The sequence below is a fragment of the Heterodontus francisci genome, chromosome 10 (genome assembly GCF_036365525.1).
Source record: "Heterodontus francisci isolate sHetFra1 chromosome 10, sHetFra1.hap1, whole genome shotgun sequence".
Classification (NCBI taxonomy): domain Eukaryota; kingdom Metazoa; phylum Chordata; class Chondrichthyes; order Heterodontiformes; family Heterodontidae; genus Heterodontus; species Heterodontus francisci.
In genome coordinates, this window is record NC_090380.1 from 66,113,053 (window position 1) to 66,136,177 (window position 23,125).

The window sequence follows — 23,125 nt, forward strand, 5'->3', positions numbered from 1 at the left end:
TACTATCATGAGTGTTTTATTTCATTGTGTGCATAAGGCTACCATGTATTGCCCATTGCTAATTGCCCTTGAAGGTGGTGGTGTGCTGCCTTGAACTGCTGCAGTCCATCTGGCATGAGTATACCCACAGTGCTGTTAAGGAGGGAGTTCCAGGATTTTGACCCAGTGACAGTGAAGGAACAGTGATTATAGTCATGTCCCTTGGAGGTGTTCCTACATGTCTGTGGATTTTGTTCTAGATGGTTGAGGTAACAGGGAAGTTATCAAAGGAGGCTTGAATTGTATATGGTGCACACTGCTGCTACTGGTGGTGAGGGTCCATGTTTAAAGTGGTGGATGGGGGTTCTGATAAAGCATGGCACTTAGCTTGTGCCTTGCAGATGGTGGACAGGGTTTGGGGAGTCGGGGTGTTGCTCACCACTGAATTCCCAGCCTCTGACCTGCTCTTGTAGCCATTATATTTTACAACTGGTTCAGTTTCTGGTCAAAATAACCTCATGATGTTGGGGGATTCAGCAATGGTAATACGGTTGAATGTCAAGCAAGATGGTTAGATTCTCTCCTGTTGAAGATGGTCATTGTCCAGTACTTGTGTGGCATGAATGTTACCTGAGACCAAGCCTGAATGTTAGCCAGGTCTTGCTGCATATGGACACTGACTCCTCATTATCTGAGGAGTCCAGAATAGTTCTGAACACTGCAGTCATTAGCGAACATCCCCACTTCTGTCCTCCTGATGGAGGGAAGGTTATTGAAGAAGCAGGTGAAGATGGTTAGGACTAGAACTCCTGGGGAATAGATGTTTGGTCTCCAACAACTGTAACCATCTTCCTTTTGTGCTAGACATGTCTCCAACCAGTGGAGAGTTCCCTATTGACTAAGGCACCTTGATGCCAGACTTGGTCAAAAGCTTTGTCAAGGGTAGTTGCACTTTCCTCACCTCTGGAATTCAGCTCTTTGTCCATATTTGAACCAAAGCTGTTGAGAGGTTTGGAGCGGAGTGGCCCTAGTGAGCATAGGTAAGCAGGTTATTGAGTAAGTGCTGCTTCATAGCACTGTCGATAGTACCTTCCATCACTTTGAGGGTAGACTGGGGCAGTAATTGGCTGGATCGGATTGATCCTTTTTTGTGGACAGGGCATGCCTGGGCAATTTTCTACATTTTAGATGTACTGAAACAACTTGACTAGGGGCATGGCTAGTTTGGAGTACAGGTGTTCAGTACTACTGCCAGGATGTCATCAGGGCATAGACTTTACTGTATCCAGTGCCTTCAGCCAGTTTTTGATACTGTAGAGTGATCCAAATTGGCTGAAGACTAGCATATGTGGTGTTGACCCTGGGAGGCAGAGTTGGATCATCCACTTGACACTTCTGGATGATTGCAGAAGTTTCAGCCTTATCTTTTGCAGTGACATGCTAGACTCTCCATCATTGAGGATGCGGTTAGTTAATTATCCACCACTTACAACTGGATGTGTCAGAATTGCAGAGCTTTGAGCTGATCTGTTGTGGGATCACTTGACTGCATGCTGCTTCTGTTTAGCATGCATGTAGTCCTGTGTAGTAACTTCACCAGGTTGGCTGCTCATTTTAGATATGCCTGGTGCTGCTCCTGGCATGCTCTCCTGCACTCCTCGTGGAATCAGGGTTGATTCCCTGGCTTGATGGTAGAGTGAGGGATATGTCGGGCCATAAGATTACCAATTTGTGGTTGAATACAATTCTGCTAGCTTACAGTGCCTCATGGATGCCCAGTTTTGAGCTGCTAGATCTGTTCTGAATCTTTCCTATTTAGCATGGTAGTGCCACAGAGCATCCTCCAGTGTGAAGACGGGACTTCATCTCCAAGGACTGTGCAGTGATCACTCCTACCGATACTGTCATGGGCAGATGCATCTGCAACAGGTAGATTGAGGGTGAGGTCAAGCAGGCTTTTCCCTGTTTTTGGTTCCCCTCTCCTGCTGTAGGCCCAGTTTGGCATATATATCCTTCAGGGCTCAGTCAGTAGTGATGCTACTTAGTGGGCATTGAAGTCCCCCATCCAGAGTACCTTCTGTGCCCTTGCTACCCTTAATGCTGCTGCTAAGTGGTCAACTTGGAATGCTGATTCATTAGCTGAGGGAGGGTGGTAGGTGTTAATCAGGAGGTTTCCTTGCCCATGTTTGACGATGCCATGAGACTTAATGGTGTCCATGTTGACTGCTCCCAGTGCAACTCCCTCAACTATACACTGCTGCCATATCTGGTGGGTTGGACATAATCAGGGCTGGTGATGGAGTCTGGGACATTGGCTGTAAGGTATGACTCAATCTATTGCTTGACAAGTCCGTGGGACAGTGCTCCCAATTTTGGCACAAGTCGTCAGATTTTGAGGAGGACTTGGCAAGGTGTGCCTTTGTCATTTCCAGTGGCTAGGTTGATGCCATGTGGTTGGTCTGGTTGTATTCTTTGACTTTTCTGTAACAGTTTGGTCCAACTGAGTGATTTGTTCAGAGGGCAGTAAGAGTCAGCCATATTGCTGTGGGTCAAGTTGCATGTGGGCAGATTTCCTTCCCTAAAGGACATGAGCCAGATGGGTTTTGACAGTTTCATAACACATGAAATAGGAGCAAGAGTTGACCATTCAGCCCTTCGCGCCTGCTCGGCCATTCAGTGAGATCATGGCTGATCTACTTCAACACCATTTTCCCGCACAATCCTGTAACCTTGAATTTAATATGTAGAAATCGATCAAGTCTTGAACATACTCCGCGACAGCCTCCACAGCCCTCTGAGGCAGAGATTTCCAAAGATTCACCACCCTCTGAAGAAGTTCCTCCATCTGTCCTAAAATGGCTTGCCCTTTATTCTGGGACTGTCCCCTGGTTCTGGACTCCCCAGCCAGGAGAAAAATCCTTCCTGTATCTACCCTGTAAGAATTTTCTATGTTTGAATGTGATCACCTCATTCTTAACTCCATAGAATTAAGGCCCAGTCTATTTAATCTTTTATCATGGGACAATTCCTTCATCTGAGGAATTAGTTTGTGAACCTTCGTTGCACTTCCTCCATGGCAAGTATATCTTTCCTTGGGTGAGGAGACCAAAACTGCACAATACTCTGTGTGGTCTCACCAAGGCTCTGTATAATTGCAGTAAGGTATCTTTTTACTGCTATATTTGAATCCTTTTGTAGTAAAGGCCAACATACTGTTTGCTGCCTTAATTGCTTGCTGTACCTGCATGTTGGTTTTCATTGACTCATGAACAAGGACACCCAGGTCCCTTTGAAACTCAACACTCCCCAATCTCCATTTAAGAAGTACATTCTTCCTGTTTTTCCTACTGAAGTGGATAACCTCACATTTCTCCACACTGTATTCCATCTGACAAATTTCTGCCCACTCGATTAGCCTCTCCAAATCCCCTGAAGTGTCTTTGCATCCTCCTCACAACTCACATCCACCTAGTTTTGTCATCTGTAAACTCGGAAATACTACATTTAATCCGCACATCCAAATCATTGATATAAATTGTGAATAACTGGGGTCCAAGCACTGATCCTTGCAGCACCCCACTAGTCATTGCCTGCCAATCTGAAAATGACCCAGTCATTCCTACTGTTTGCTGTCCTGTTCTCCATCCAAGCCAGTATATTCCATCCACCAATTCCATGTGCTCTAATTTTGCTTACTAACATCTTGGGACCTTATCAAAATCTTTCTGAAAATCTAAATATACCACATCCACTGGTTCTTCTATTTTGCTAGTTACATCCTCAAAATAAATTCCCAACAGCTTTGATGAACATGATTTCCCTTTCACAAATCCATGTTGACTCTTCCCAATCCAACAATTTTCTAAGTGTCCTGTTGCCACATCCTTTTATTATAGATGCTAGCATTTTACCTATGACCAGTCACCATTACTGAGACAGACTTTTGATTGCAGATGAACTGAATTTAAATTCCACCAGCTATTGTAGTGGGATCTGAACTTGAGTCCCCAGAGCATTAGTCAGGGCCTCTGGATTATTCCAATAACATTACCACTATACTGCTGTTCCCCTGCATTCCCTGTTTATCAACAACTGAGCTAGGAGACATTTCCCATTGTTTGAGTTGATTGGAGTATTTGGATCTCACTTTTATCTGGCACTTCCTAGTCTTAACTCCTATGGAGACTGGCCTAAAAGGACATGCTATCTGATAGCATTACAGCTGCATCTGCTTTACAAGATTTATTACTAAATGAACAAGTTAAGTTGCTAGTGTATTCTCTCCTAACTAGCAGAGATCCACAAAACATTTGTAGTCAAATTGGTATACTTGACCAATTCCATCTCTCCCACCCCTCATCACCTCAGTCTCCCTTTAAATTGTCAACCCTGCCTTAAATCCGCCTTAAACATTCCAGTACCAATCACCATAGTCTGCTCTCCGTATGGCTTTGCATGCACCAACACTGTTCACCAAAGATGTCTTCCCCAGGTGCCTTGAATTGATCAAAGAAACACCAACATATCCTATCCTAAAATGTTATCTCATCAAGCAACTGGCAACTCGCAAGTGCAAAACTTCACTACCTTAACACAACACTCTACAAACACAACAGAAGTTGTTTTAAAATGGGTCTCCCTCTCTGATCTCTATTACATTGATTAAACTTTACCTCAGTGTCTTAATTTTATTGCGAGTGCGTACTAAACTCTCAACTCACTGAAAACATTGAATGTATCCACTGTAGACCTGATCTCTAGATTTCATTCCAAATGAAATGCCAAAAAATTTTTTTGCACAAGTCTCCTCCCTTACAGTGGAAAATGAAGCCAATTAACTTTCTGCTGTGTGCTGGCTCTGCCCGCCAATTCAACCCACTGGCCAAATAGAAACTAATTGAGATTGCAGTTTGCAGAGGTCCAGTTGTTGCTTGTTGGACTTTTTTTTTTCATTACCAGAAGTCACCTTGAGTCCTAGAAGTGCCAGCTTGTTTTTGAGGAACTGCAACATATTGAGGTAGTCAAGCTACTGCAGAGCTACCATTTCAAGTCTGTCCCTATAGCAGAAAGTGACTTTCTTCCATCTCCACCATCCTCACTGATACTTAAGCAGTTGATGGGGAGAATTGGAGAGTCTGCAGCATTTCTCTCTTGTAGCAGCTGAAGGAATAGGAAACACTTTTTTTTGGGCAGGGTACCCTTGCTGCAAGCATTTTAGTGCATGTTGGCTTGCAGCAGTGCTATGAACAAGGAAACAAAACTCAAGATTAGTTCTGAAATTTTTTTTTTAGGGAGCTGTTTTCAGCAAGCAACACAGGAATCAACTTTGAGAAATATGATGACATCCCTGTTGAAGCAACTGGTGCAAACTCTCCTCCTCATATTGAAACTGTAAGTAGTTCAACCCTTGCACTGGTGCTTTCACTTTTTTCCTTAAACTTCCATTGAGACTCAATAGTGCAGGTATAAATTTGGAATTGCAGTGCAATAGCAGCACCTAAAGGAGAACCAATACATAGTCATTGAGGGCAAGGGATGTGAGTTAAGACCAGGTCTTCCCGTGATGGCTGGACCAAGTAGCATTGAGAATTGTTGACCATAATGTTCAAGTTGCAACAAAGTTGAGTTCAAAACAGTGGGTGGGAGAATATCAATTTATCCAGCATTCAGCCTGAATTATGCTGTTTTAGTTCCAGGATGTAAACATGGGAGAAATAATAATGGGCAATATTGAGCTGAGTCGCTACGATCGTCCAACTCCTGTGCAGAAACATGCGATTCCCATCATTATATCGAAGAGGGATTTGATGGCATGTGCTCAAACAGGCAAGTATACTCTTGAAAGTTGGCTCAGCCTGCAGTAGTAACATGTGACAGGTCACAATTATACGATTAAATAAATGCGTGCTCCCACCATACTAATTTGGCACAGTAGTTCCTGTTCACTTCTACCTACCCCTTGGGATGCTATCCCTTGTACACTATTACTTTATGGCTACGTTTTGTGAACATGTAAACTTAAAATTGAATACATTTTAATGCTTGGTCAGAAGCTTTGACTAAATTTAATGACTTGTGGTTCAGTTGTGCAATTTCACTTCAGAAATCTGGAAGGAGCTTTTTCTAGTTGGCTATTCACCTCCAAACCTGCTTAAATTATGGCTGATCTGTACCTTGACTGAATTTCATTTGCTTTGATTCCCTATCCCAAACTATTGCATAAGAAAAGTCTTTCTCAGTTTTGAGTTTTCAATTGATCTAGCCTGAAGGTGAATCTGTACTGGTCCCCTCCAAGGCAAGTATATCCTCTTTTTTTGAGGTGCAGTGCTCAACTGAATTTAGTACTCCTAAATGTGGCCTAACAGCTTTATACAACTATAGTATAGCTTCTGCTCCTTTTTGTGTCCCACTCTATTGAGATGAAAGTTAACACTCCAGTCACACTTTTTGCACCTGTCCTCATTTTTTGACTTCTGTGCATGGACCCTTGTCTCTCTCTGCTTCCACAGTTACTAGCATTCTCTCAATTTAGAAAATGCTCTATTTAGTTGTTTTGGGTCCAAAATGGATTAACGTTCACTGAACTCTATCTGCCACAGTTTTGCTCATGTTTCTATCTGTCCCTTTTGCAACTTTGTTTCTTTCTACTCTATCTACACTTAGTGTACCACTTCGCCTATCTTAGTGTTGGCGAACTTGGCTACACAGCTATTCTTCCCTTCATAGCTTCTGAGTTATTAATTGAGGCCCCAGTACAGCGCTCTGGGTGAACCACTACTTGCATCCTGCCAATTGGAGTGTGTATCTATTATAACTAGTATCTCCTACCCGTTAACCAATTCCCTCAATAGGTTACCTCCAATTCACGCACTTGGATTTTTAACAGTCTCTTGGTGCACTTGGGCTTTCTATTAACAAGGTGGCTGAAATATTTGTGTCCCAGCTAGCAGTTGTAGAATGTTAGACCCTTGAAGGTCGAGTAGAGGATTAGTGTAATTTTTGTTAATTTCTTTTATGACAATCATGCATTAATTGATGCATATTATCCCTGTAGGCTCTGGAAAAACTGCAGCATTTTTACTTCCTATTCTTAGCCAGATCTATGCAGAAGGCCCTGGTGAAGCTTTAAAGTCTGCAAAAGCACAGGTAAGCAACTTTGTTTTTTTAACTTCAGTGGTATTTTAACATTTCTGTAGCCTTATTACTGCATATATATCCCAACAGGATTCCTCTAAATATGGTCGTCGTAAGCAATATCCAATTGCTTTGGTTTTAGCACCTACCAGAGAACTTGCAGTACAGATATATGATGAATCCAGGAAGGTAAGATTTTAAATAGCTCCTGCTATTTATAATTTCACCAGAAGCTGATTTACATTTTAACATTATTTTTTATATGCAGTTTGCATATCGTTCTAAAGTTCGTCCTTCTGTCGTTTATGGAGGAGCTGACATTGGACAGCAGATCAGAGATTTGGAGCGTGGATGTCATCTTCTTGTCGCCACTCCTGGTCGTTTAGTTGATATGATTGAGAGGGGAAAGGTTGGATTAGACTATTGCAAGTATGTTGAAGCCTTTATATAAAATGCCTTGTGCTTTTGGTCTAATGAGGAACTGCATTTAAATGGTCCAATTATGTATTTTATTCAAATGATGTATTGCCTCTTTCAATTTCCATTGTATCTTAACGTTCTGCCCATTCTCCTGACTTCTGTAACTGAGTTGTCATCTGCCTATCAATACTGTGCCTGATATTCCAGATTAGATCAGTTGGATGATCAGCCATGATGATGAATGGCGGAGCAGGCTTGAAGGGCTGAATGGCCTACTCCTATTTTCTGTTTCTATCTCAGATCATGTTCACTATACAAAAAAAAACTTCTAAACTTGCATCAACTTTTGAATTCAGACTTTTTTCCCCCCAGATCTTTACTTTGATCATGTCTTTCTAAGTTGCTGTTAATTTTGCACACTACTGGTGGGCTGTCTACTCTACAGTTATCAGTAAATTCCTTTTTCTTCCCTTGAACAGAGGTTTCATTGGTAGTCCTCCAGTGTAAGTTCTATATCCATTGATGCTTGAAAGGTTGGTTAGAGCCTCTGTTTCCTCCCTCACTACCTACATTCTAGGATGCACACCAGCAGAGCTTAGTAAGTGTTTTAAATTTGATTTCCTTATCTAATAGTCTCACTTCTTGTACCCTTTATTCACTTTGAAAACTGAGGCAACTTAATGTGTACCATTCTGTAATCCTCTAATGTCCCTGCTCCCCCACTCTAATTGGTTCTACTTTTTATCTTTCATTTTTCCAAAAAAGGCTTTTCTTAGTCTTGCTACTTTTTTGTATTTGCCCTATATTTGTTGCATGTCCTTTAAAGTCTCATTTAATCCTGTTTTGCTGCACTGCCCATTGTTTGTTCTTCTATTTGAAGGTCACCCATTGATTACTGGGTTTGATTTATCTGGCATCAAATCTTACCTCATTTTAAAATGTGCCTTTACCTCTAGGCTTCTGTTTTACACCTTACATTTTATCCTCCATTATGGTTGTTGTGTGGACATTGCATTACCTTATGTAGTCCATTTTCATTTCTTAAAACTAGATTCAGCATGGTCTCTTGAATTTAAAATACTAATTTAGAAAATAGTCCTGGGCATATTGCTGAAAACTGTTTGCCATTTAGGCTGGGATAATAGAAGTAATGTCATTATGCTTAAAATTGCATCTCCTAATTTGGCTTGTAATGTCGTCTTACTGGTCCTTTTTTTTTCTTCCCCTCCCCCAATCTACATGTACTCTTTGATTTTATACATGCGCTTACTCTTACTGCACCTCCTAACTTTTAGTAGGAGGTAGGTTAAATTAATATAGCAAAGATCTCGATCAGCCCTGTTCAAGTAAAGTTGCATTCCTGATTTGCTTATGTAGTTCCTGGGACAGCTTAGAGGGAAGTCCAGTATGTTCACATCACAAGAACAAAGAACAGTACAGCACAAGAACAGGCCATTCGGCCCTCCAAGCCTGCGCCAATCTTGATGCCTGCCTAAACTAAAACATGCTACTTCTCCTTGAATGTGTTTGAGCAGTGCACTAGTGTGTATATATACCATTAATGTTGGGACCAAACACTAAACTGTAACATTTTAACCTACTTGGTTAAGTATACAAGAATTGCTCAATTTTGGGATGTTGACCACGTGGTGGTGGTTGGGGGGTTGCAGGGAGGAATTTGCTTTTCACGTTTTCACCACCGGATGTCCCAAAACACTTCGGGATTATGAACTCATTCTGAAATGAGGAAACATGACAACTCCCACAAACGGCAACGTAATTACCAAATCTGTTTGTGGCATCAGTTGGAGAAATATTGGTTGGGACACAGGGTTATGAATTGAGGATAGTGATCTTCAAGAGGACATGAGCTGGTGGAATGGGCAGACACATGGCAGATGAAATTTAATGTAGAGAAGTGTGAAGTGATGCATTTTGGAAAGAGCAGCACAGAGGGACAATCTAAAGGATGCAATTATAAAGGGGGTGCAGGAACAGAGACCTGGGGATATATATGTACACATTGTTGAACATTTGAGAGTTTGAGAAAGTGCTTTCATGGGCATCGCTGGCGAGGCCAGCATTTATTGCCCACCCCTAATTGACCTTGACCTTTTATAAAACACTGGTTTGGCCTCCAGCTGGTGTACTGTGTCCATTTTGGACACCATTTTAGGAAGGCTGTGAAGGCATTGGAGAGGGTGCAGAAAAGATTTACACACATGGTTCCAGTTGTGACTGAGTTCAGTTACTTGGATAGATTGGTGAAGTTGGGGTGGTTGTTCTGCAAGAGAAGGTAGAGAGGAGATTTGATGGAGTTATTCAAATTCACGAGGGATCTCTATAGAGTAGATGGGGAGAAACTGTTCCTATTGGCAAAAGGGTTGAGTACCAAAGGATGCTGACTTAAGGTGGTGGGCAAAAAAAGCAATGGTGACACCATTTTTGTTTTTAAATGCAGGCAGTGGGAGATGGCACAGTAATGTCACTGAACTAGTAATCTAGAAGCCCAAGCTAATTCAGGGCACTGGTTCAAATCCCACCTCAGCAGCTGGTGCAATTTTAATTGAATTAAAGAATCTGGAATTGAAAGCTAGTCTCAGTAATGGTGCTGTGAAACTACCATAGATGTGAAAACTCACCTGGTACACTAATTCCCTTTAGGGAATGAAATCTGCTGTCTTTACCTGATCTGTCATACATGTGACTCCAGACCTACAGCAATGGGGTAGACTCTTACTGCCCTTAACTCACTCTTAAATGGACTAGCAAGCCACTCAGTTGTTGAGGGCAGTTAGGGGTGGGCAACAAATGCTGGTCTTGCCAGTGACACTCCATGAAAAAATAAAAATCTGGAATGCACTGTCCAAGTGCTGGAGGCAGATTGTCAGGGCTTTCAAAAAGGAATTGGATAACCACCTGAAGAGAATTTGCAGGGTGGAGGAGTGGGACTAGCAGAGTTGCTCTTGCAGAGAGCTGGCATAGACATGACTAGCTGAATGGCTTCCTGTGCTAATCATTTTATAACTCCCCTGCTCTTAATAGTGCCTTGTGTTGACCTGAGAGCAGACCTCATCAGTTTAACATCTCATTCAAAAGATGGCACCTCCAACAATGCAGCACTGCACTAGAATGTCAAGCCAGGTTTTGAGCTCAAGTCCTGGAGTGGGACAGGACTTGAACTCACAACTGTCTGACTTGGATGCGAGTGTTACCAACTGAGCCATGGCTGACACTACAAAATTCAGTTCATTAGCCAAAACATAAACCCTTTTTCCTCAAATTCTAATGGTATAATTTCATGGGCATGTTGGTATCTTCTGGTATCTTTTGGATATCAGCAGATGGCCTGAGACACTATTAGCGTTATTGAAATCTAGTAAGTCACTAGTTGGAATGTGTCCTAGATTGCTGAAAGAGGCATTGGTCACAATCTTTAAATCCTCATTGGGTATGGAACTAGTGCTAGAGGGTAGCTCATGCACCACTACTTAAAAAGGGGAGAGGGGTAAACTAAAATTACAGGCCAGTCGGCCTAATGTGGTGTAGTAGTTGCTGGAAACCATTGTCAGGAACAACAGTTTTAATTTTGGATGGTATGGGTTAATCAAGGAGCACCAGTATTGATTGAAGGCAAATCCTGTCTGACTTGAATTCTCTTGGGATAAAAAGGGTGATCTAAGGTATTACAGTAAATGTTCATGGATTTTTGGAAGGTGTTTAAGATGGAAGCCCCTGGAATTGAGGGGAAGACTATATTGGATACAAAATTGGTTGCTGGAAGCAAGAGGGTGCTGGATGGCTGTTTTTCCAGACGGACATGATTTGCAGTAGTGTTTCCAAGAGCTAGTTAAATGTTATAAACCTTGGGTGTAGGGAGCAGCATACTAAATCTTGAAAAGTAGATCATGAGGATAGTTGCAGGCTTCAGTATGGTGGAATAAACAGAAGCATGGCACATTAAGTTCAGGTGTGAAGTGATTCCCTTTGGGAATTTTGAAGTCTAAATGAATAGAGACCTTGTGTCCACATGGACATAGGTGTGAGGGCATATTGATAAGTGATGTAAAAAGCATATGGGTTTTGTTTTTGTATTCTATATCTTGTTATAAACCCAAAGAGGTCATGCGAACCACTTTATAAATCACCAGTTGGGTCTTGGAGTTTTGTGGTGTGTATATATGTGGGAAATTCTTGCCCTGTCACATCAATTTCTTTTCCCCTTCAGGTCCCATTTGAAAGCTGAGATTGCATCTGCCTCCACCCTTTACAGGCAGTGCATCCCTGGTGGTAACTACTTGCTGCATAAAAATGCTTTTCCTCATGTTGCCTTTATTTAGCTCCTTTGCCAATCACTTTAATTCGATTTCCAGTTCTTGACCCATCTGCCAATGGGAACAGTTTCTCTACTGTCTAGGCTGCTTGTGCTTTTGAACCTCCTATCAAATCTCTCAACCTTCTCTTCTGAGGGAACAGCCCCAGCTTCTCCAATCTATTCAAATAACTGAAGTCCTTCATCCCTGGAACCATTCTCTCATCTTTTCTGCACCCACTCTAATGCCTGCACACCCTTTAATGTGCAGTGCCCAGAATTGGACACCATTCTCCAGTTGAGGACAGACCCATGTTTATCGAAGTTCATCATAACGACTTTGCTTTTGTACTGTCTCTATAAAGCCCAAGATTCCTTAGCCTTTTTTAACTGTTTTCTCAACCTGCTATGTCACTTCAATAATTTGTGCAATTTTTTTTATACTTTCGTGTGGACATCACTGGCAGGCCAGTATTCGTTGGCCATCCCTAATTGCCCTTGACAACTGGCTTACCAGGCCATTTCAGAGCAGATAAGAGTCAACCACATTGTTGTGGGTCTGGTCTGTAACACAGGTCTCTGTTCCTGCACCCCTTCAGAAATGTATCATTTATTTTGCCCTTCATTCTGACCATATGAATCACTTCACTTGCATTAAATTTCATCTGCCACTTGTCCACCCATTCTACCAGCTTGTCTATGTCCTCTCGAAGTCTCTGTATCCTCCATACAATTCACAATACTTCCAGTTTTTGTCAACTGCAAATTTTGAAATTGTCTAGTACACCCAGTCATTGATATCAGGAAAAGCAGTGGTCCTAGTGTGGCCTGCTGGGGCACCCCACTGTATAAAGTAGTTGAGCATGATTTGCCTTTAACAAATCTCTGCTGGCCTAAATCCATATTTGTCAGTGGCAGTTTTGTTCTGGATTATTTCTAAAAGCTTTCCCACCACCATTGTTAAACTGGCTTGTAGTTGCTGGGTTCATCCTTGCACCGTTTTTGAGCAAGTATATAACATTTACAATAAAAACGAAGTGCTGGAAAACACTCAGCAGATCTAGCAGCATCTGTGGAGAAAGGAGCAAAGTTAAGGTTTCAGGTCAGTGACCTTTCAACAAATATTTGCAATTCTCCAGCCCTATGGCATCACTGTGTTTATAAGGAGGGTTGGAAGATTACAGCCAGTACTGTCTTCATCCTCTGCATCTGAACAGGATTTGGTGACTTATCAACTTTAAGTGCAGCCAGGTTTTCTAATCTCCACTTTGTGGAAAACTTTTGGATTCCCTTTTTTGTTAGTTGCCAATCTCTTATACACTTTTTTTTTTAATTTCCATTTTTCAGTTTCCCTCCTGTTCAGCCTGGTTCATATTTGTATTGTCAACCTGACCATCAATCATCTACTCCCTTTTTTTTGTCACCCAGGAAGCTCTGGCTTTGGTTGCCCTACCATCCCCCCTCATGGGAATGTACCTTGACTATATCTGAAACAATTCTTTGAGGCAGCCCATTGTTCCAATTGTTTTGCCTGCAATCTTTTGATTCAATATACCTGGGACAGATGTGTCCGCAACCCATTAGAATTGGCCCTCCAATTAAGTATTTTTTACTCTGGATTGCTCCTTGTCTTTTTAAAGAGCTAATCTAAACCTTATACGGTCATCTCTGTTCCCTACTGACACTTGATCCACTTGACCCATCTCATTTCCCAGATCCAGCAATTCTTCCTCCTCCTTTGGATCAGAAAGATGCTGATTTTTTTTAAAAAACGTATCTTAAACAACTACAGAACCTCTTGTCCGTCTCTACCCTTACACTAATGCTATCCCAGTTTATATCCAGTTAAAGTCTGTCGTCAGTACTATATAGTTCTGGCACCTCTCATTTCCCTGCATCTATCTTCTATCTTTCCCACTCATTGGCCTGTGGAATACACCAAGTAGTGTAATTGTACTTCTGTTGTTTCTTAGCTCTAACCAAATAGACTCTGCTCATGCTCTTACTTAACACTGCCAATCCTTCTCACATCTCTCCTGAACACCTTGTATCTAAAAGTTTAGTACCTAGTCCTGTTTGAGCTAGGTCTCCATTATTGCCACATCTCATTCCTATGTGGCTATTTGTACCTGCAGCTCACCAACCTTTACTAATGGATGTTATATGCATTGTAGAACAAATTTAGACCACCTTGCACTTAGTCTGGTCCCAACTAATACTTACTCTAGTGCTATGTTTCTCCAATCCCTTTTTGTGCACCTTGTTCTTTCTAATGCTATATCATGCCCATCCCCATGTCAAATTAGTTTAAACTCCCTCCAACAGCACTAGCAACCTGCCCTGAGGGCTTCTCCAGATTGAATTCCATTTGCCCCTTACTGCACTCTACAGCTTCCTCACTATCAACCACAAAGCTGATTTTTGTATCACCTGCAAACTTCTCAATTGTACCCCTTACATTTAAGTCAAAATCATTGAAATATATTTATAGAAGTGATTTGGGTTTGTCAAATTTTTTTTTGAGGAATTCATGGTGCAACATTTTTTCAGTTTGACTTTTTTTCAAGAGGGCACTAGTTTGGCAACAACATACTGGTTGTCACATGACTCAAGTTTAATCGAACAGAAACCCTCATAATAGAGATGTGGGCCAAGAAGTCAGTCGCGCACCCCTTGATTGGACAAGCCTGGCAGCAGCAACGTGCATGTGAGGGCAGAAAACTCTCAAACTTTTGTTCATAGGGTCGGTGTGTTTTACCTTCTGGAATGAGCAGGCTAATAAAGTTAGCGTGCTGCTGAAGTCAAGGAGAGAAGACCACAACCCAGCTTGCTTTCCAGTATCTCAAAGACCCTGAAGTCCACTGTCAATTCATGTCTCCTTTCTTTGAAGAAAGCCTGCTAAAATGGTTCTCAACACCACTGAAAACTGTTCTAAAACTTCCCAGTGACCTGTCTACATGTATTTGGAGTCTAGACTCTACCAGTTTTTGAACAACATAACTCATCTGTTTAATTCAAAAAATGAGCAAGTAATCAGCCCAAGTGTTTTTTGGTCTAAGAGCTCTGAATGTTAAAGCCCTTTTTTCTGGTTAACCAGTGTATGTATGAGAGGGGCTAAGATGAAAAGGGGACCTCAAAATTTAAAATGTTTATGCTTTACTTCATTACTAGTTGAGACCTGGTCTATAATCTGAATTTTGTTCACTAAAGAAACCTGTTTAGTGTTCTGGGAAAAATAAAATTATGACTGGGAAAATTTAAAATATATGTTGTGACCTTAATCTGTACCTTTTTAATGTATACTGTCAATTCTTTGCAATAATTTGTCCACCAGAGATTGAACTGATCTGTAATTACTTTGTCTATCCCTTTATTTAAACGGTACATCGTTATCAGTCCTGCAGCACCACACCTACGCCCTGGAATACCTTTTTATTCCTGGGATGTGGGCAACGGTGGCTAGGTCAGCATTAATTGCCCGCCCCTGATTGCCCTTGAGAAGGTGGTGGTGAGCTGCCTTCTTGAACTGCTGCAGTCCATGTGAGGTAGGTACACCCACAGTGCTATTGGGGAGTTCCAGGATTTTGACAACAGTGAAGGAACGGTGATATAGTTCCAAGTTAGAATGGTGTGTGACTTGGAGGGGAACTTGCAGGTGTTCCCATGCATCTGCTGCCCTTGTCCTTCGAGTTGGTAGAAGTTGCAGGTTTGGAAGATGCTGTCTAAGGAGCCTTGGTGTGTTGCTGCAGTGCATCTTGTAGATGGTACACACTGTTGACACTGTCAGTGGTGGAGTGAAAGTTTGTGAATGGGGTGCCAATTAAGTGGGCTGCTTTGTCCTGGATGTTGATCTTCTTGAGTGTTGGAGCTGCACCCATCCAGGCAACTGGAGAGTATTCCATCACACTCCTGACTTGTGCCCTGTAGATGGTGGGTGGGCTTTGAGGAGTCAGGTGAGTTACTCGCAAGATTCCTAGTCTCTGACTTGCTCTTATAGCCATGGTATTTATATGGCTATGCCAGTTCAATTTCTGGTCAGTGGTAGCGCTGAGGATGATAGTGGGGGATTCAGCAATGGTAATGCCATTGAATGTGAGGGGAGATGGTCATTGCCTAGCACTTGTTTGGCACGAATGTAACATGCCACTTATCAGCCGAAGCCTGGATATTGTCCAGGTCTTGCTGTAATTCTACACTATCTGCTTCAGTATCTGAGGAGTCCCAAATGGTGCTGAACGTTGTGCAAACATCCCTGCTCCTGACCTTATGATTGAAGGAAGGTCATTGAAGCATCTGAAGATGTTTGGGCCTAGGACACTACCCTGAAGAACTCTTGCAGTGATGTCCTGGAGCTCAGATGATTGACCTCCAACAACCACAATGATCTTTTGCGCTAGGTATGGCTCCAACTAGTGGAGAGTTTTCCCTCTGATTCCCATTGACTTCAGTTTTGCTAGGGTTCCTTGATGCCATACTCTGTCAAATGCTGCCTTGATGTTGAGGGCAGTCACTCACCTCCCCTCTCGAGTCCAGGTCTTTTGTCCATATTTGAACCAAGGCTGTAATGAGGTCAGGAGCTGAGTGGCATTGGCAGAACCCAAACTGAGCATCACTGAGCAGGTTATTGCAAAGCAAGTGCTGCTTGATAGCACTGTTGATGACACCTTCCATCACTTTACTGGTTGAGAGTAGACTGGAGTGGTAATTGGCCGGGTTGGACTTGTCCTGCTTTTTGTGTACAGGACAGATCTGGGCAATTTTCCACATTGCAGGGTAGATGCCAGTGTTGTAGCTGTACTGGGACAAGGTGTGGCAAGTCATGGAGTACAGGTCTTCAGTACTATTGCCAGAATATTGTCAGGGCCCATAGCCTTCGCAGTATCAAGTGCCTTTAGTCATTTCTTGATCTCTGAGTGAATCGAATTGGCTGAAGTCTGACATCTGTGCTGGAGACTTCAGGAGGAGACCGAGATGGATCATCAACTCTGCACTTCTGGCTGAAGATTGTTGCAAATGCTTCAGCCTTTTGCACTGATGTGCTGGGCTCCCCCATCATTGAGGGTGGGGATATTTGTGGAGCTGCCTCCTGTTAGTCGTTTAAATGTCCACCATTCACAGCTGGATGTGGCAGGACTGCAGAGCTTAAATCTGATCTGTTGGTTATGGGATTGCCCAGCTCTGTGTCGCATGCTGCTTATGCTGTTTAGTATGCAAGTAGTCCTATGTTGCATCTTCAGGTTGACTCCTCATTTTTGAGGTATGCCTGGTGCTGCTCCTGGCATGCCCTCCCTTTGAACCAAGGTTGGTCTCCTGGCTTGAAGGTAATGGTAGAGTGGGGGATATGCTAGGTCATGAGGTTACAGATTGTGGTTGAGTACATTTCTGATTGCCCACAGCACCACATGGATGCCCAGTTTTGCATTGCTAGATCTGTTTGAAATCTATCCCATTTAGCACTGTGGTAGTGCCACAAACACAATGGAGGGTATCCTCAATGTGAAGGTGGGACTTGGTCTCCAAGGATTGTGCAGTGGTCACTCTTGCCAGTGCTGTCATGGACAGATGCATCTGTGGCAGGCAGATTGGTCAATTATCTTTTTCCCTCTTGGTTCCCTCACCACTTGCCACAGACCTAGTCTAGCAACTATGTCCTTTAGGACTTGGCCAGCTTGTTCAGTAGTGGTGCTACCAAGCCGCTCTTGGTGATGGACATTGAAGTCCCCCACCCGGAGTACATTCTGTGCCCTTGCCACCCTCAGTGCTTCCTCCAAGTGGTCAACATGGAGTACTGATTCATCTGCTGAGGGTGGTAGATGGTAATCAGGAGGTTTCCTTGCTCATGTTTGACCTGATGCTATGAGACTTCATGGGGTCTGGAGTCAATATTGAGGACTCCTAGGGCAACTCCCTCCAGACTGTATACCACTGTGCTGCCACCTCTGCTGTGTCTGTCCTGCTGGTGGGACAGTGTTCCCAACTTTGGCATAAGCCCCCAGATGTTGGTAACGAGGACTTTGCAGGCTCAACAGGGCTGGGTTTGCTGTTGTCGCTTCCGGTGCCCAGGTCGATGCCGGGTGGTGCGTCCGGTTTCACTATTTTTTCTTGACTTCGTAGTGGTTAGATACAACTCTGGCTTGCTGGGCCATTACAACCATGTGATTGTGGGTCTGGAGTCGCATGTAGGCTTGATCGGGTAAGGACAACAGATTTCCTTCTCTAAAGGACATTAGTGAGCACAGATGGGTTTTTTAGAACAATCGACAATGGTTTCATGGCCATCATTAGACTAGCTTTTAAGATTCCAGATTTTATTTATTGAAATCAAATTCCACCTTCTACTGTGGTGGGATTCAAACCCATGTGCCCAGAGCAGTACCCAGGGTCTCGTTTACTAGTCCAGTGACAATACCATTACACCACCACCTCCCCATATTTTATCTGGGGCCTGGTGATTTTATCTACTTTCAGATGCTAAACCTGTTAATATCTCCTCCTTTCATTGTTTATGCCATCCAATATTTCAAAGTGCTCCTCCTTGACAGTGCAGACATTCTAGTTCTGACAGATGCAAAATATTGGTTAAGAACCATGTCCAGATCTTTTACCCTCCACAAGCAGGTTACCTTTTGGTCTTTAACAGGCCCTACTCCTTCCTTAGCTATTTTGCTGTTTATAAAACATCTTTAGATTTTCCTTTATCTTTTTTACTTGTATTTTCATGCTCTCTTTGCTTTCCTACTTAACTTTTAATTTCACCCCTGCAATTCCTGTACTCAGTAGGCTTTCTGCAGTATTGAGCTTGCTCTGTCATAAGCTTCCCCTTTTGCCTTATCCTACCCTCTATGGCTTGATGCCATGAGACTTCATGGGGACTGGAGTCGACGATGAGGACTCCCAGGGCAACTCCCTCCTGACTCTATACCACTGTCATCTGTCTTCCAAACTCTAATATCTAGGGGATTGAGACTTGGGGATCTTTTTTTTTTTAATTTCTCCTTTCTGGTAATATATTGGTTCTGAACCCCCCTCCTCCTTGAATGCCTCCCAGTACTCTGACTGATTTACCTTTAATGTATCTGTTTCCAGATAATTTTTGACATCACATTTTCATTTAGTGAAATTGGCCTTTCCCGAATTGAAAACTTTTTTACTTGGCTTGTCTTTATCATTTTCCATAATTACAATAAATCTAACTGAATTATGATCACTACCACTAAAATGTGCTCACTGTTCCTTCCCACCTTGTCTTAGTTTTAAAGAATGAAGTCCAGAGCTACCCCTTTCCATGGGCTTGCCATGCATTGGCTTAAGCTCTCCCGAATGCATTTTGAAGAATTCACCCTCCTATACCTTCGACACTTTTTAAAAAATCCCAGTTAATGGGGTAGTTGAAGTCCCCTACTACTCCGTTGCTTTTGCTATCTCAGCAATTTGCCTACGTCATGTCCTTCTCTCTCTCTGGTGGTGGTGTGTTGCAAGCTCCAGCAGTTTAGTCAGTTTGATTTTGCCCTGATTATTTTTTGTTCCTCCATTCAACCCATAAGGCCTCATTTGATCCTTCTAGCATATCATCCCTCCTCACAGCCAATATAGTAACTTTCCTTTTCTATAACTCAATCCCTTCTGAACACCCTGTAACCAGGAATGTTGAGCTGTCACTCCTGCCCTTTAAGGATAAATGTTTTAAATCTCTAACTCCTTTTGTCTGTTGTCTAGCCTGAGTCCTCTGCCTTCCAAACTCTCATCCTAAGTTTCTGCCTTCTGTTTCCAGCTTTACTTCTCTCCCTTCTAAATCTACACCAAGGCTCCCATCCCCCTGCCAAGCTAGAAGTCCTCTCCAACAGCACTAGCAAACTTCCTGTGACTTGTATTAATCCCAGCCCTGTTAAGGTGCAACCTTTCTGGCTTGTACAGGTCTTGCCTCCCTGGGAACCTAAAGCCCTCCCTCCTGCACCATCTTTCCAGTCACTTATTCATCTGCACGGCCCTATTTTTGTGCTCACTGGCATATGGCAGCAGGAGTAATTGGAAAATTGCTACCTTTTTTGAAGTCTTTATTTCCTAGCTGCCCTATAATTTGCCTGCAGGACCATGCCCCTTTTTTCAACTTTTCATGGTACTGATATGACTAACAATCTCTGGCTGCCCCCTGCCCATGTTCTATAGCCACTTAGTGACATTGACCATGGGATCAGGGAGGAACATATGGAGTTGTTCGTGGCTGAAGATACACCTGTTCCTATCTCTATTCCAATGTTCCAATCGATTGGAGCGTAGCTAATATAACACCAATATTGAATGAAGGAGGCAGAGAGAAAAAGGAGAATTATAGACCAGTTAGCCTGACATCAATAGTGGAGAAAATGCTAGAGTCTGTTACAAAAGATGTAATAGCAGAGCACTTGGAAAGCAATGACCTGATCAGACAAAGCCAACATGGATTTACGAAAGAAATAATGCTTGACAAATCTACAGGAATTTTTGAGGATGTAACTAGTAGAATGGATAAGGGAGAACCAGTGGATGTGGTGTATTTGGACTTTCGGAAGGCTTTCGATAAAATCAGACGAGATTAGCGTGCAAAATTAAAGCAAGTGGGATTGGGGGTAAGGTACTGATACAGATAGAGAACTGGTTGGCAGACGGGAAAGAGAAGGAATAAACGGGTCTTTTTCCGAGTGGCAGGCAGTGACTAGTGGAGTACCACAAGGATCGGTGCTAGGACCCCAGCTATTAATATAAAAGATATAGATGAGCAAATTAAATGTAATATCCAAGTTTACAGATGAGACAAAGCTGGATGGGAGTGAGTTGTGAGGAGGATGCAGAGAAGCCTCAGTGTGATTTGGACAGGAGTGAGTGTGCAGATGCCATGTAATGTGGATAAATGTGTGGTTATCCACTTTGGCAAAAACAAAGGCAGATTATTATCTGAAGGCCGATTAGATTGGGAAAGGGGGAGGTGCAGCGAGACCTGGGTGTCTTTGTGCACCAGTTGCTGACAGTATGCATGCAGGTGCAGCAAGCAGGTAGGAAGGCAAAATGGTATGTTGGCCTTCAAAGCAAGAGGATTTGAGTACAGGAGCAAGGATGTCTTGCTGCAATTATACAAGGCCTTGGTGAGATCACATCTGGAGTATTGTGTGCCGTTTTGGTTTCCTTATCTGAGGAAGGATGTTCTTGTTATGGAGGGAGTGCAGTTCACCAGACTGATTCTTGGGATGGCAAGACTGATGTATGAAGAGAGATTCGGTTGATTTGGCTTGTATTTGCTAGAGTTCAGAAGAATGAGGGGATCTCATAGAAACCTACAGAATTCTAACAGGACTGGACAGACTAGATGCTGGATGGATGTTCCTGATGATGGGGGAGTCTAGGACCAGGGGTCACAATCTAAGGATAAGGGGTAAGCCATTTCGGACTGAGATGAGGAGGGATTTCTTCACCGAGAGTGGTGAACCTGTGGAATTCCCTATCGCAGAAAGCAGTTAAAGCCAAATCATTAAATATAATCAAGAAAGAGTTGGATATAGTTCTTGGGCTAAAGGAATCAAGGGATATGGGGAGAAAGCAGGAACCGGGTACTGAGTTTGGACGATCAGCCATGATCGTATTAAATGGTGTTGCAGGCTCGAAGGGCTGAATGGCCTACTGCTCCAATTTTCTGTATCTGTTTCTATTGGTTTTTCTGTGCCCCCTCCTCATCCCCACCCATGGTGCCATGGACTTGGCTCTGGCTGTACTCTCCAGAGGAACCATTGCCCTTGTCAGTGTTCAGAACTGAATAATGGTTAGAGAACAAGATGCACTCTGGACTCCTGCACTACCCGCTGGGTTGTCCTTGTCTCTGGCAGTAGCCCATTCACTTTCTGCTTCCACTCTAAACTATGGGGTGACCACCACCTGAAATGTGCTATCCATGAAAATTTTGTTGCCAATGTACTGCAGTGATGCCAGCTGCTACTGAGTTTCTCCACTTGTGGTTGTCCAGGACACAGTCCTGGAGTTCTGTAACACAGGATGTGCATTAACTGTGACCATGCTGCTTTATTATTGTATGTAAACTTAACATGTGAGATTTTAAACTTGCAACCTCCCCCTTTTTTAAACCCAGTTTAATTCTAGTTCTTGGATCCGCAGCTCAAAACTTAGTCGATACTGATCTCTGTTCCCTTGAATTTGGCTGCTACTTTCTCTACACTGGTTTATGATGTCATTTTCAATTTCTACCTGTTGGAGTTGGTCTCTGCAATGGTACTTTATATTGTACTCAACTCCCATTCCTTCAGATGACCTTGGAGGTTTTCAAGATGTTGCTGTTCTAATTGGGGGGGGGGGGGGGAGAGGAGGAGGAGGAAGCAACCCTCAGTGGGTCAATAAGTCATCAATTCAAAATCATTTTTAAAAGATCTAGAGGGGAGATGAGAAATTCTTCCACTCAATTGTCAGGCTCTAGAATGTGCTACCTGAAAGTGGTAAAGCAGTTCATTTTTTTTTTTAAAAAGGAGTTGGATAGGTAGTACTTGAACTTAACAGGGTTACATGAACTTGCAGATTAAAATGAGATTCAGCAGGACTGTTTTTTTTTTTGAAGCACCAGCGCAGGCTCAATGGTCCAAATGGCCACCTATGTTGGTTTCTGATTCTATAGTGTTGGCAGTCATCCTTGCCTAATGTTTATAATTATAGCTCTGGTAGGCAGCAAGGGAAACAGTAGCCCATCTTTTTCTCTATCCTGTGCTGCTGTCATTCAGATCTTACACAATGAACTCTTTCCAAAATATAATGCTGGAAATATTGTGGTCTGGCAGCATCTGTAGTGTTAATTTTTGCTCAATATAACAGTTTCATGGTAACTGGGATGTGCAGTGGTTTTCTTGTGCAAATTTGCATTGCATTCAATGGATTTAAGTTCGCAGTGCATATTTTTGCCCTAATCCTTTGGGCCCTGGCTTGACAACTCAATCTAAATGGCCACCTATGTTGCTTTTCTCAGTTAGTCTAATCTGTATAAATAGTGCAATAGATGCTATTTCTAAATCTCCCTGGTGCCAGAATAAAGCCAGTTGACCCAGTTTAGTAACTCTGCCCTGAGTAGCTGAGTCATAGTCAAGGAAGACCCCTCCAGGCTTCCTTAAATTGGTCTATGCATAGTTAGCTCATGCTGCTAATGGACTTGGTTAGCAAGATGAAAATCAGCAATGCTAATTGGCCATTAGTTTCTGAATGCTATTGAGATGCTTGCTGGAGATGTATTTGTATATTTCAGTATCCAATTTG

The 23,125-nt window shown here is 42.7% G+C and overlaps 1 protein-coding gene across 1 annotated transcript in view; it reads left to right on the forward strand.

The window, feature by feature from the left end:
- ddx3xa (DEAD-box helicase 3 X-linked a) overlaps positions 1–23,125 on the forward strand; it is a 42,235-nt gene that overhangs the window by 9,754 nt on the left and 9,356 nt on the right. The window contains exons 4-8 of the mRNA XM_068040660.1: positions 5,271–5,370; positions 5,670–5,805; positions 7,034–7,125; positions 7,204–7,302; positions 7,382–7,542. Coding sequence (XP_067896761.1) covers positions 5,271–5,370; positions 5,670–5,805; positions 7,034–7,125; positions 7,204–7,302; positions 7,382–7,542 — 588 coding nt within the window. The remainder of the gene's footprint in view (positions 1–5,270; positions 5,371–5,669; positions 5,806–7,033; positions 7,126–7,203; positions 7,303–7,381; positions 7,543–23,125) is intronic.